Source organism: Rhinopithecus roxellana, chromosome 2, assembly GCF_007565055.1.
Source record: "Rhinopithecus roxellana isolate Shanxi Qingling chromosome 2, ASM756505v1, whole genome shotgun sequence".
NCBI lineage: Eukaryota > Metazoa > Chordata > Mammalia > Primates > Cercopithecidae > Rhinopithecus > Rhinopithecus roxellana.
In genome coordinates this window covers 116595408-116611030 of record NC_044550.1, presented here as the reverse complement: position 1 = coordinate 116611030, position 15623 = coordinate 116595408, and the positions used below count along the sequence as shown (strand labels likewise).

The window sequence follows — 15623 nt, the reverse complement described above, 5'->3', positions numbered from 1 at the left end:
AGTGGAGGTTGTAGTGAGCCGAGATCACGCCACTGCACTCCAGCCCAGGCAATAGATTGAGACTCTCCAAAAATAAAAGGCCGGGCACAGTGGCTCATGCCTATAATCCCAGCACTTTGGGAGGCCGAGGCGGGCAGATCACGAGGTCAAGAGATGGAGACTATCCTGGCCAACATGGAAAACCCCATCTCTACTAAAAATACAAAAATTAGCTGGGCGTGGTGGTGGGCGCCTCTAGTCCCAGCTACTTGGGAGGCTGAGGCAGGAGAATCACTTGAACTTGGGAGGGGGAGGTCGCAGTGAGCCGAGATCGCGCCACTGCACTCCAGCCTGGTGACACAGCAAGACTTCGTCTCGAAAAGAAAAGAAAAGAAAAAAAACTATCTCTACATACATGTATAAGACACGAGGCAATGATAAGTGGTGATTAGTGTTCTCAAGAGCATCAGCCACAGTAGCAGATAGTGACGGGAGAGGGCTCATTTTTGATAGGGTGGCAGATAAGTCCCTGGGGAGGACATTATTGAAAAGATCTGATGACTTGTAGCAATCTGAGGGTGGGAGAGAAAATTCAGATGGTAACCCAGAAAAAGCATGAAGCCTCTGAGTTGTTCAAGGAAGAGAAAGAGGGCGTGTATGACTGAACCAAGCAGAGGGAATGAGAGACAGAGGGAGCCTCTCTGCTTGGGAAGGACCCAGGAGCATGCAGAGTCAGCTTGACCAAGGAAAGATTCTGAGTAGAATGGGGAACCTTTGGAAGATTTTGAAAGGGTGTGAAATAGCTGACTTACGTTCGAAAAGATTAATCACTCTGGCAACTGTTGCCAGTACTTTGAGCTGGGAAGCCACTGGGAGATTTTGAGCAGGAGGGCAACATGAATTGACTTGGGTTTTCTGAGGATGATTTGGCCTGCGGTGTGGATTAGTGACTGTAGTGGAAGCAGAGTGAAGTGGCAGCATTGAGGACTCTCAACAGTAGTGCAGGTGGTAAATGCTGGTGACAGGGACGAGAGAGGAGGTGGTGGGGAAAAAAAGGTTGAATTTAGGATAACTTTGGAAGTTGAGGTACGGTTAAGGCCAGAAACTTGTATAATTTAAGGGGCCTTATTTATGAAAAATAATAAAAAATTATGACTACAACGTTAGGTCCTAATGTGAATATTTAGAATAAGAAATCACAACAAATTATATTTTTTAAACACCACAAACATCAGAAAAATGAGATATTATTAGTTCACTGCCTGACGCAGCTGTGTAATTGTGTTCCTTCATGTTTTTGGCTGCAAACTCCTTGATTGCCTTTTCATATGACCACCAACAATATCATTACATCTTTTATTATGACTAGATGAGAAAACTTTGAGCTTCACAATTGGCTGTTGATAGTGACACATCTCCAGCTTCCTGTATCTTTTCTTTAAACAGTACTTCTTCTCTGTAAGGAAACCCTGAGAGCGATGCCTTTCAAACTTTAGGGTGTACCAGCATTTTCTGAAGGGCTTGTGAAAACACGGATTGCCGGGCCCCACCCCCAGAGCTGGGAATTCAGTGGGACCCAGGAGGGGCCTGAGAATCTGCATGTCTAACACGTTCCCACATGGTGCCCGTGCTGCTGGCCTGAGGACTTGACTTGGAGAACCCCAGCCCTTTGATCTTCCTCAGGTGCCTCAGGTCCCCCCCTCTGCCAGGTTGTTTCTGAGTTAGGGTGGGAGGTATTAGGGGTAGAGTGGCCTGGCAATCTGGATTACGGTGGCCTGTGGGCACGGAACGATGCAGTATCTCTTGTTCAGGCCCTTCTCCTCAAGCTTCAGGGCAAAGTCTGAGGTCACCAGGGCAATATTGTCCCTGGGCACTGAGCAGATGTGAGGTGACGCTGGCAGCATCCAGGCCCTGGGACTACCTCTGCCTGCAATCCTCTGAGTCCCCAGCATGCGGTTGAGTTACGGCTCCCATTCCCCATGGTGCCCACCCCAGTCCGCAGAGGACACATCAAGCCATGGAAAGTTAAACTTTTTTTTTGCTTCATGTAAGGTTGCATCTGTAACAGATCCCACAGGATTTGCTGATGGACTGGAAGTGGGGTGTGAGGAAAGGAATTGTTAAGGATGACTTCTAGGTCTGGGCCTGATGAACTGAGTGATGCTGATGCCATTTCCTGACGCAAGATGGAATAGTAGAATTGCAGATTGGTGGGTCATGAATTTTATGTGTATTTATTTCCACTGGCTGCCATCATAAATTATGACCTTGGTAGCTTAAAGCAACAGAAATGCATTCGCTCAAACGTTGGATGCCAAAAGCTCAACATCAGTTTCATTGGACCAAAATTAAGGTGTGGGTAGGACTGTGCTCGCTCTGGAGGCACTGGGGGAATCGTATTCCTTTCCTCTTCTCACTTCCGGTGCTGCCGGCATTCTTTCCTGTGCGGCTACATCACTGCACCTTCTGCCTCTGTGGTCTTCTTGCCTTCTCTTCAGTGTGTGTCAAGTCTCCCCCAGCCTCTCTCTTATAAAGACACTTGTGATTGGGTTAAGGGGCCACCAGCTAATCCAAAATAACCTCTCTATGTCAAGATCCTTAATTACACCTGCAAAACCCTCCTTCTTTATAAAGTAACATTTATAGATTCCTGGAATTGTGCCCTATGTCTTTGGGAGGCCATTATTCATCCTACTACAACACATGGAGTTTGAGATTCTTCTTACACGTTCAAGTGGAGATTAGGAAGAATTTATGATGAGTGATTAAGAAATGGAGCAGTAAGAAGAGGAAAGAAGGTTTCCAAAGCCTCCATATGTAACAATAAAATTCTCCTTATGATCAAGGAAACTTACAAGACAGAAGAAAATGAAAATAGGGAAAAGTTGGAGCATGTGGAAAATGTAAAAGTCATTTAAATTGTGTTTAATTACAGATAAATGCATCATGCTGCCTTTCAAAGTAAGTTAGTAGAGGACAGAGATTAGGTCAAGTAAACAAATTCTGTAGAAGATCTGATGTTCCATAGGGATAATAAATACTGAGTGGCATTAAAAGTCATGGTAAGTAAAGATAAAAGAATCCTAATGAGATGTATCTTACTTTCAGATTTTCTTATTCTATTTATTATTTTACCAGACACACCTGAATTTTAAAACTAGTGTAATTATATGTAAGGAACAAAATGTCACAGGAGACAAGGTTACTTTTGAAAGGCAAAGAACTCATGTTCTGAAATGTAAGATACACAGCCTTTACCTGGAAGAGCTTTTTTCGGTATTAATGTTTGGGATCATGAAGGGAATCCGTGATACTGCCATGGTTGCTTAACCATGTGACATGCTCTATATCCAGACCTATAGCTAGCTGTGCATTAGAGAGTAGGACTATGTCACAGTCGTATAAAGGCATTTTGTCTAAAAATACATGTTCAATGAAGGACTTCAGATGGAGAATCATGATTTATGCTTGTGGCCAAAAATCAGGGTTTTATTGTTTGCTTGCTAATCTAATAATTGGCTATCCACCATGACACAGTTTTACATGAAGGGAAATAACACAAAGAGATATGTTTTTTCATCATTATGAATTAATGAATTTACATAGTGCTCAGCAGATACTGTAGAGAAATTCTAGAGTTTCCTGAGTTTTCTGTGCACATGAAGTAAATATAAAACTTTCACGTCTTTCAATCCTCTAATTTGTGCATAGGTGTGTTTTCCCATAATTTAATTGAATAAAGGTATTTTCATTTTGTTTGGGAAAAAGTACCAATTGCTTAAAATATTATTTGAGAAATACTTCCTAATGTGATATCAAATATTTTTAGTTGGTTAAAAAAAAACTACTCAATTATTTGACTCTAAATAACTTTTATTTGATGTTTCTCACTTTAACAACAATTAGTGGGGTCCAGGTAAAAACATTTTACTCTGGACAGCTGCGGTGACTCACGCCTTAATCCCAGCACTTTGGAAGGCTGAGGCAGGAAGATTATTTGAGGCCAGGAGTTCGAGACCAGCCTAGGCAACATAGCATTCCATCTCTACTAAAAATTTAAAAATTAGCCAAGCATGCTAATGTGCACCTGTAGTCCTAGCTACTCAGGAGATTCAGGTACGAGGATTGTTTGAGTCCAGGAGTTCAAGGCTGCAGTGAACTGTAATGGTGCCACTGTACTGCAGCCTGGATGACAGAGCAAGACCCCATCTCTACAAAAAAAAAAAAAAAAGAGAGAGACTCTAAGATACAGTTCTAACTTCTAAGCAATAATAAAGATATAGCATTGGGGTATGAATGGTTCTGTAATCATTTCTTAAATACCCAGACAAGAACAAGGCAATAATAACAATGTTAATGATTAATTTTAAAATTATTTATATAGCAGGCTACCGACTAGAAATACTATGATCAGTTGGACATCTGGCAGGGTGGATCATGTTATGGGCTCTGTGGCTCGGAAGTCTGAAGAGCAGTGGACCTGTGTGTTGTGTACTTTAATCAATAAGCCCTCTTCTAAGGCATGTGATGCTTGCTTGACCTCAAGGCCTATTGGTAAGACTCAGTTTTGATTTTGAGTTTGTTACATTTCTAAGAGGGTTAATTATACAAAGTCAGGAATATATCTTGCTCCATCTTGATATTCCATAAGTAAATAAAATGTCTTTCTCAAAGGTTTAAAGGAATTGCCAGTTTTTACATGTAAACCATGCTAATATTCTGTTGAGTAATTTTTTTTTTTTTTTAACAGGGAGGGAAAGCATGTTTGTGCTATAACAGTATGTGCCTTTGTATCTCAAAAAAACAGAGATGATCACATCTGTTCTCTACTGTTTCTAATGAATTATTCAATAAAGCTTTGTTTTATGCAGATTTCAGCAACTTTCGAGTTTGTTATTCAGTGCAAGTGTTTCATAAATTGAAAGGAAGGGTTTCTGTAAGAATATCTTTGCAGGTGGAATAGAAAAATGCTGAATTTTTTATCTTTTGTATCCCTTCTACCCTTGTTATTAAAATCTTTACCCAGACAATTGTACTGATTTCATTGAAATCTTTCAAAATAACTCTTTATAGCTCACGATTTCATGCGTTTAGAGCATGTAAAACCTCAGAGGAAACCTGTGATTAAGAGCCATCTCATTGCTGCAGCTTCTATTGTGTTCTTAAAATGTTATTTCTTTCTTCAATTAGAGATGAGAAAGTTCATTCCTGACTTATGCACCCCCGCATTGTGTCAGCTGTCATATTGTGGTTTGTTCCCTGGGCCGGAAAGGCAGACATCACCCCTTGCGTAGCTTTGCTGTGCTGCATCTCCTATTTCTACCCCTCCTTCTTCAGTATCCTTCAACAGAGACAGAGCCCATGGAAAAACACAATCTTAGGTTGCCACATTGATTTCAACATTCTGAAATGCATTTATATGTCTCATTAACTGTTTTCTTGTGAATGTTTCTGAGTCAGAAGACATCTTAATGAAAATATAGAATGTATTCTAGTACATATTCCAAAATCCTAGGATACTCTGTTGAAACATTGTATTTAATAGATGTTAAGTCTGGCCCTGTGCGGTGGCTCACGCTTGTAATCCCAGCACTTTAGGAGGCCGAGGCAGGCGGATCACAAGGTCAGGAGATTGAGACCATTCTGGCTACCACGTGAAACCCCGTCTGTACTAAAACTACAAAAAATTAGCTGGGTGTGGTGGCGGGCACCTGTAATCCCAGCTACTTGGGAGGCTGAGGCAGGAGAATGACGTGAACCCAGGAGGCGGAGCTTCCAGTGAGCCAAGATCATGCCACTGCACTCCAGCCTGGGCAAGAGAGCAAGACTCCATTTAAAAAAAAAATAGATATTAAGTCTTTGTAATTCATCTTTACTTGTTTTAAATAAGCCTTTCACGTTGTCTTGTCTTTCCTTGTCATTCCTGGTAGTCTAGAAACAGGTCTCTAACTGCTGACCTAATGCTTTATACGATATCATCTCTTAATTACCACTTGTTAATACTTTGCCTAATATTAGCAAAACTGATAGCTGAATCACCTTTAAATGCTTAAACATAATAAAAAGCAAATATAAATCTGTGTTAAACCCATGTCAGGGTTTCTGTAAGTCAAAATTTTGCATTTTACATAATATTTCATTTCCTAGCCAGAAGATGATTAATTCTGACTTGTTTGGGCCAACTTTGTGTTATTAGTTCTATATATTAGTTCACTGTAATAAAGTGAAGTAAATTTTTTAATCAAATAAAAAGATGTTTCACATAATCAGTATGTTATATTTATAGGACTATTGCAGAATTACTTATCTCTCCTTCCAGATTCAGTGCTCAAGAATGAAGAAAATTCTACTGTCTTTAGCCACTTAATGAAGTACCCATGTAATACTTTTCGAAAACCTCATACAGAAGTCAAGATCAACAGAAAAACTGCATTTGGAACTACAACTCTTGTCTTGACTGATTTTAGCAATAAATCCAGTACTCTGGAAATAAAAAAAAAGCAAAACCAGACACTAGATGAAGAGTTTCAGAACTCTCCTCCTACTAATGTCTGTTTGAAAGATACACAGAACCCCTCCAAGAAGAGAACAAACAATATAACTCAACTATCCAGCAAAGTAAACATATCACCTACAATCAGTTCAGAATCTAAATTATTCAGTCCAGCACATAAAAAACTGAAAACAGCCCACTGCTCATCACCAGATCTTAAAAGCTGCAACCCTGGATATTCTAGCAGGTATGATGCTTTTAACCTTGGTCTTTAAGATAATTGCTTTTTTTTTTTTTTTTTTTTTTAAGACGAGGTCTCACTGTCACCTAGGCTACAGTGCAGTGGTGTGATCTCAGCTCACTGCAACCTCTGCCTCCTGCATTCAAGCGATTCTCCTGCCTCAGCCTCCCAAGTAGCTGAGATTACAGGTGCCCATCACACCTGACTAATTTTTGTATTTTCAGTAGAGATGGGGTTTTACCATGTTGGCCAGACTGGTCTCAATCCCCTGATCTCAAGTTATCCACCCACCTCGGCCTCTCAAGGTGCTGGGATTACAGACATGAGCCACCACGCCCGGCTGGTTGCATTAAGTTTTAAGAGGACAGAAATTGTCCCTTGCTAAGGAAGTTGAATTACTTTTGGTAACATGAATCAAACCCTAAAAGACTATTATAGTAGTCTGCCTCCTTTCCTTTCTCTAGATTATATTGTTAGAGAAGGGAAGGAAATAAAAAACATAATTTCCTACATGTATAAAAAGTTGGGTTTTTTTTTCTGATAATAACCATACACATGATCAATACAGAATATTTGGAAAATATTGTACAGTATAAAGAAAAATATTTGTCACCCATAATCATACTGCTTATCAATAACCAGTTAGTATTTTTTTATATTTCCTTCTTCCAAAAGGGGAACTATTTTTTATAAAAGTTTAGTTAGTATACTGTGTTCTAAAAGGAGGTATCTGAGATACCTCTAGTGACCTTTCTGTTAAAGAACGTGGATGGATCTCCAACAGTCATGCGAGATGGTGTTTATTTTTATTTTTGTTTTTTTCGTTGAGACAGCATTTCGCTCCTGTCACCCAGCTGGAGTGCAATGGCACAATCTCGGCTCACTGCCACAACACCTGGCTAATTTTTTTTTGTATTTTTAGTAGAGATGGGGTTTCGCCATGTTGGCCAGGCTGGTCTCGAACTCCTGACCTCAGATGATCTGCCCACCACAGCCTCCCAAAGTGCCGGGATTACAGGCATAAGCCACTCGGCCTGGCGTTGCTCTTTATTTTAACTGAAAGTCCTGAAAAGCCTGCTTGCTACTTTGTATCTGAAATTGAAAAGTTGTAATTGTAACTAATAAATACTACCAGAGCAGATACGTTTTATGGGACTTCCAGCTACATGTCGAGGAGAACACCCTCATTTTTGTCGCCTGTGATACAGAAATGTGAATACATAATGTCATCCTCTCTTTTCCTTAATGATTATTGGCAGTTCCTGAAACAATTTTCTATTGACCCTCCTTCCCCCTTTATCTGTCCCTCCCAGTCCCTTTATCTGGAAGTCCTAACTATGGCAACCCGATGTTACATCTCCAACAGAGACACATTTCTCCACTGTTTTCTTTTCTGAGCTGCTTTCTTTCTTCCTTCAGAAAGCAGCTGACATACATCCAGCATTTTTGAATAAGTGGAGAATTTATAACACATAAATGGAGGGTCGTCCTCCCATGTATGTCTTTTCTTGCCAGTGGGAGACAGGCAGAGAAACAGTTACAGTCATCCCTCAGTATCCTCGGGGGATTTGTTCCAGAACCCCCAGGATACCAAAATCTGCAGATGCTCAAGTCCCTGGTATGAAATGGCATAGTCCTTGCATATAACATATGCACACCTTTTCATATATTTAAATCATCTCTGCATTACTTCTTATAATACTGAATTCAATGTAAAGGCTGTGTAAATAATTGTTATACTATATTTTCTTTGTATAATTTTTTATTGTTTCATTTTTGTTATTTCTTGTTTCCAAATATTTTCGATCCAAGATTGGTTGAATTTGTGGATTGGGAACCTGCAGATGTGGAGGGGTGTACTTTGGTTGGGACCTAGAGTAATCTCAGGTGGAATTGTGAGATTCACTGGCTTTTCCTCTTATTAACTATGCCTTTACTGATGGATAGATGCCTCCTCTTGGCAGTGGGATGAGGGTCCATTTGGTGTAAATTCCTAGAGCAACCTGTAGGAATCCTTAAGCTTATTTCATAACAAATTCGGAGACAGTCTTTGCTCAATAGATGTATTTACTCCCAGTTTCCTATTCCAACTCTAGTTTTACCATCAGTTAATATTGATGATTTATCCTTGACTGGCTTTTTAAATGTTTTGTTCATAATCATTTAGGGCTTAACTTTTGTTCATGTGCTCACATTTGAATTAAGCTATGGGAGCTGAACTTTTAACCGACTGGATAAATCCACCACCTGTTCACTTTAACCGTAATTAATGCCTCATGATGGAAGTTCATGAAGGAGTTAATTAAGAATGTTTGAGTTGGGAGGCTGTCCTGGAGGAGAAAATCATTTCCAAACAGTCTTTTCTGTTCCGTGGCTTAAGTGGAAAGTAGAAGTGATCGTCTTAAAATATTGTGGCATTCGTTGTACCTAGATGAAATATCTTGGCCTATTTTTGTTCCCTTAGTGCTTTGTAGAAAATCTCAGACAATTTCACTAATGAATTAGGGATTTAAAAAAACATTAATGTAACCTTAAATTTAAATGATTTCTTCATAAGCCTTTAGTAATAGGATCATATGATCAATCACGGTGCACCGCATTCCTTAGAAATGCTGCAGCCCGTGTGTGTATTGAATATAAGAACACCAGGACTGAGACTCCACAATCAATCAAGATCAACTAGCAGAATAAATGTCAAGTGATGAAATAAATTCACCCAGCAGCCCTTCTGCACCCAGCTACTTTACACGGAATAAATTGCAAATTACTGTCATTTATTTCATTTTTCTCCTTGTCTGGCAGCTCTAGTGTTCATCTTGCGGACAACATGCCTAGCAGAAGCCCACAACATAATACTATTAAAGCAGGTGGTCCATTCATAATTTATAGCCAGTTTATATTTTCTTTAATATTATATGATAATTACTTTGACTTTTGTTCTCTTAATTACAGTTCTCATTACCAGACAATCCATGCAGTGTTGATGAGGCATGTTTTCTGATTGGTCTTGAGATAGATGTGTATTCCATCCAGTTATTGGCTTATAAATTAGATGGTTGAACCCATTTTTAAACAGTTAAGAATAATTACTAGAAACAGTTTAAGTTGTCGATCCAATTGTTGTAAACACAGAGCAAAACACAGTGATGCATTTTCAAAAAATGCTTGTGTTTTAGAAGGGTGAAATGACAATAACAAAATCATTAATATTTTCTCACGTTTGCTGCCATCAGGGGTGTTGAAGATTTGTCTTTAATCACCAGGGCAGGTATGACACCATGTCCTTGTCTCTGGGTTTGCTTCTTGGAGTTTTCAGTCTAAGGATTTCAGAACCACCTGGGACATCCAGAATGAGGCATTTCACTTTTGTTTCAATCCTTGCAATAATCCTGTATGACAAAATCCACATTCAGTGAGACCGATTAATCCAAAAAATTCAGACAGTATTTTTATTATGATGAATCACCCTATCTATAAAATGAGTTAAACCAAGCTTGTCCAACCAAAGGCTTGTGGGCCAGTTGGCTTTGAATGCAGCCTGACACAAATTTGTAAACTTTCCTAAAACATGAGTTTTTTGTGTGATTTTTTTTTTTTTTTACGTTCATCAGCTATCATTAGGGTTACTGTGTGGCATTGTTCTTAATTCTAATGACATGTACATGAGCAGACTATAGCCAGCAGGGCCAAATCCATCCCACCACCTGTTTGTGTAAAGCTTTATTTCCATTTGTTTAGATATTTTCTGTGACTGCTTTTCGTGATGACAAACTTAGACCATAAGACCAGCAAGGCTAAAATATGTTATCTGAAAAGGTTTGCCAGCCCCGATCTATTATATTAATAGATCGTTTATAACCCAGCGTTAATATTCAAAATGATGGTCATGATCACTAAAATGAATGATTCTGTATGCTACATTTAAGTAAGAAATCTGCCACATTTTAGAAAGTTTTTAAATGATTAAAACAAAGAGAGGAACTAAGATGTCCTCAGTTAATCAGAACATTTAATTATCCTGGATAATGTTTTCTATCATAAAATTAAGATTAGCTGTGAATATTTAGAGCCAGCGTGATCACAGGTGACATCAGTATCTTGGTTACATTACTTCAGTGCTTCGTAACTTAATGTGCATACGAATCACCTGGAAATCCTGTTAACGTACAGATTCTGATTCTGCAAGCAATCTGGAGTAGTAGCTAACAAACTCCGGGTGATGCTGATGCTTCTGGTCAGTGGACCACACTCTGAGTACCAAGAAGTACCAAGATCGAACATGGCTTTTTTTTTTTTTTTTGAGACGGAGTCTTGCTCTGTCACCAGGCTGGAGTGCAATGGCACAATCTCAGCTTACTGCAACCTCTGCCTCCCGGGTTCAAGCAATTCTCCTGCCTCAGCCTCCTGAGTAGCTGGGACTACAGGCGCCCGCCACCACGCCCGGCTAATTTTGCGTCTTTAGTAGAGACGGGGTTTCACCATGTTGGCCAGGCTGGTCTTGAACTCTTGACCTCAGGTGATCCTCCCACCTCAGCCTCCCAAAATGCTGGGATTACAGGCGTGAGCCACTGCACCCAGCCTGTGGCCATGTTTTTTACTTAATTTTTAAAGAAAGAAATGGAGTGGAAGGCAGAAATGAAGGCAGAGAGATGACATTTGGGCCTCTCCTTTCTACTTTAATCCTGCCTTCTACCTTGGCCCTTCTCCCCAGAAAAACCTTAAAATAGAGAATCTAACCCTCTCCCTGGATATGTGGAACCCTGGCGCTCTCTAGGTTGAAACAAGTAGGTTAGAAAATGTTCAACTGTTATCCAAAACAGCCACCTCTAAAATGATATATAAAACTGTTTTTATGTCCACACGATTTTTAGTTAAGAATGCACCATTTCATTAATTTTGTTAATATTCTTAATCTTTTCTCCTTTAATTTTAAGCATTGTTTATGAACCACTTGCTTTAATTGTGAAATCTGTTGACTTCTCTGCAACTGTCCAGATATCTGGCTTCTCTTGAAGTTAAATTTTGGAGGAGATTGGTGAACTGAAAAGTTGTGGAAAAGAGAAGTCCTTTGCCTCTCAGCTTTCCTATTTCTGATTTGGTATTACCCATGACTCTAAAATACAACCACCACCCCTCTACCCTGAAAAAGGTACCATCAAAATAGTTGCTGGTGAAGTATTTAATTATAACCATGTATTTAGCAATGCCTACAGCTGCTCTTCTTTTACAAATGGCTATTGAAGAAACCTTCAAAAATTGCCCTCAGAATGTTTGAGTTCATCCCAGCAAACATTTTCAAAGCAGTATATTTAAGCATATTATATAAACGAATTTCAGTCAATTTCATCACAAATAAAAGATTGCATTCTCTGAACATTTCAGTTAGATATAATGTATTCAGGCATCATAGAAACAAGTGTATAAAAAATGCAGTTTAGGAAGCAAGGAAAAAGAGAAATCACCTTTGATTTTTAAGTATTTTTAACAATTATTTAAGAATGATATTTTTGTTCTTTAGATATTTACCAAAAAGGTGAGAACGGATTAACTGTTTTATCATTAAAAAGTTTTAAAAAATAGGAATATTAAGAGGGGGATTTCTGGTTTTAATGAATGTGAACACTTTCTCTTCAACCAGTTTATTAAAAAACTAATTCTCATAAAGGCATCATTAAAATATGCACAACATAGAAAATTTAAATAAGCTTCTTTTCAAAAAGAAAATTCTGTTTATATAGCTACAGTACAAGGCCAGCTTCTAGCCTGTGTACACTGGGTATGAGGACAACCTCCAAATCCTCTTGATCCTAATTGTGGGGGAGAATAAAGCTTCCCTGCTAGCTTTACAAAATTCACATTTTTGCTCTCTGCCAGGCAGCCTGTTTCTTGCAAGAATATGATTGCGACTATTACAGTAGCCTTGATCAGAGAAAAGCATAGAAAATTGTGTTTAAAGTAGACAGCAGAGAGAGTGATTTCTATGGCCTTGTCAGAGCCATTGATGAGAGTTTGCTACCGATGAGAAAATAATTAGAGAATATTGTGACTAGCCACTTTGGGGCCAGTGGGAATGGAGAACCTGGACTTGAGAATAGTTTAGAGGAAATAAAAGTGGCTACAGTGTAATACTGGGTAAGAAAAGAACTGAATATCAGAAATGAAAAATAAAATCTGATTTACTGGATGCACAATCCAGCTGCTGTTGTTCTTTAGAAATTTAAATTACGTGTTTTAGGTACATAGGTAACTTTGGAAATAAATTAGAATTACCTGGGAAAACAAAGAATAAAGACAGCATTTGCATAATGACCTAATGCTAATGTGGTCCAGTTTTTGATAAAATTTCTTTGTACAAGTGAAATTCTGACATGTGGGGGTAAAGTGGTGTGAATGGTCCTTTAGCACTCCTATGCGAGCTTACTTTGTAACCTGTCATTACAGTGAACGTCAAATTAATATGACAGATGGCCCTCGCTGCAGCAAACACAACCGCCTCTGCATTCTCCGAGTTGTGAGGAAGGATGGGGAAAACAAGGGCAGGCAGTTTTATGCCTGTCCTCTACCTAGAGAAGCACAATGTGGATTTTTTGAAGTATGTGTAAGATTTATCTAGCTTACTAAAATGTAATTAAATGCTTTGGTTATTAATGTATAACAAATAGCAATACTTTCCTAGTTTTACCTTTTACCTTTTAATTTGAAATAACCATATTGGCATTCGGTCTAAAGCTTGAATGTTGAGTAACTTAAAATTCAGATGTTCAGCCAAAAGAAATTTAATAAAATAATAGCTATTATATTGTTAGAGTGTATCATATTTATGGTCACAAGTCTAGAAGTGTTGCCCTTAGCTTGTAAAGTTAGACACTGAGTGACTAGTAAATACTAGTAGTACATATGTGGCCAATAATCCAGGGTGAGAATTTGTTCTTCCTAACTTCAGTGCTACATCAAAACCTTTGCTTTATGCATTGGATAAAGGTTTATAAGAAAAACAACTTACATGCCTGGGATTTACAGTAACCTTATCAAATCCTACTTAACTACACTTGACCCAAAAAAGTGATGGCAGAATAGCAATTTAGCTATAGGTGATTCCTCATGCCTTCCCAGTCTGTGGATGTGTCCCTAAAGATGAACCTAAGATAGGAGATAAGAACCTCAGGTCCATTTAGTCAGTCTCACTTCCAGTATTCCTCAGTGTGAGCATCTCATCAGGCCGAGTGTGATTCTAATGGTCAGAGATAGATATTTTTTTCTAGTTACTCTTCATCTGAAATAGAACTGAAAAAAAGAAAATATTGATATGTTTCAGTGCTGGAGCAAAGATTTTCTGGTTGGACTTTTTGAAAAATCAAATGTCTGTCTTCAGTGTGATACTTCCTTAAGGAATTTCCCAGGGAAAATTGGATAGTGATCTTAGACCTCAGTCTCTGAACACCATGTGACTCTACCCTACAGAATTCACAGATTTCCTCCTCAAGAAGCTTTTACAGATGTAATGGGAAAATATTATTAGCAATATTCATGGTATTGCTAAAAATATAGCCTTTTTCATATCTCTCTTGAGGTCAAAATTAGTAAGAATAATATAATATCTGTCTAATTTAGTCTGGGTAAGTCTTTATTTGATTCTTTTCCTGAGGAAGTTTAATATTAAAATCATGACAAATCTTTGATCTTACAGGGTTTCTTCTTGTTGTTGTTTGGTTGCTTGGTTGATTTTTTTTTTTTGGAGACAGGGTCTCACTACGTTGCCCAGGCTGGTTTCAAACTCTTGTGCTCAAGCTGTCCTCCCACCTCCGCCTCCCAAAGTGCTGGGTTTTATTAAAGGCATGAGCCACCACACCTCGCCTGATCTTACAGTTTTAACTGAAACAGACCTATGGCAGGGATATTGGTGATTACAGCAAGATTTTGGTAGTTTTCAATTATTCTTAATAAAGTGAAGAAACTTCTGTAAATATACCTTTAGACAAAGGGAAGCTCAGAATTACGGCCATTTTCTGCGTGATTCAAACAAATTTGTAAGAGACATGCTTCTTTTAGGATATAAACTTTTTTAAAGGCAACGACTAATGACATGTCTATTTTACAATGTCAAATTAATGATAACAGTGAAGACTATATAGCACTAATCGCATGTGCCTAGAGTTAGGCTGTACATCATGAAAACTTTTATATAAACTTGTAAAATTTACCTTTTTTTCCTGCAGTGGGCAGATTTGTCCTTCCCATTCTGCAACCATGGCAAACGTTCCATCATGAAAACAGTATTGAAGATTGGACCTAACAATGGAAAGAATTTTTTTGTGTGTCCTCTTGGGAAGGAAAAACAATGCAATTTTTTCCAGTGGGCAGAAAATGGGCCAGGAATGAAAATTATTCCTGGATGCTAATATCTGTAGATTCTCTGGCATTTAATCTCTTCAAACTGTGTGTAATGTTTGGTCCTCCTCTGTTTCATAGAAAAGTTGTAGAATACCTATGATACATTGAAAAGTTACTGCAATATTTGAGAACTGTTCTTTTTTTTTTCCTTTCCATCTTTGGTGCCATCTTTCCGTCATTGGCTATGTGTTTTCTTTTTGCCTTGATGAATGTTCTATGTATTTCATCAGATATAGAGATTATTTCATTTAGGATGTGTATTTAATGCATTTAGTGATGACAAAGTGTTTTTAGTATGCTCTTAGTCTCTTGTAACTGTGGAGAAGCAGAGTTTTTGTTTTTGTTTTTGTTTTTTAGGAAAGGATTATGCAACACAATAAAATAAGATATTCTGTCTGTAGTAAATATATTTCTCATGTACAACCACTATTTATAATATATGATTAAAGAGATTTCTTGTTTTATTAAATAAAATTTAAGAAATAAGATCTTCTTTATGAACAAGTCTATTTTTAAAAT

At 38.3% G+C, this 15623-nt stretch overlaps 1 protein-coding gene across 1 annotated transcript in view; it reads left to right on the top strand.

Moving 5' to 3' along the window:
• The window catches only part of NEIL3 (nei like DNA glycosylase 3), a 53075-nt gene extending 37850 nt beyond the window's left edge, over positions 1-15225 (top strand). Inside the window, exons 7-10 of the mRNA XM_010384069.2 lie at positions 4364-4533; positions 6299-6719; positions 13155-13305; positions 14930-15225. Coding sequence (XP_010382371.1) covers positions 4364-4533; positions 6299-6719; positions 13155-13305; positions 14930-15112 — 925 coding nt within the window. The 3' untranslated portion in view covers positions 15113-15225. The remainder of the gene's footprint in view (positions 1-4363; positions 4534-6298; positions 6720-13154; positions 13306-14929) is intronic.
• Positions 15226-15623: the final 398 nt, after the last annotated feature.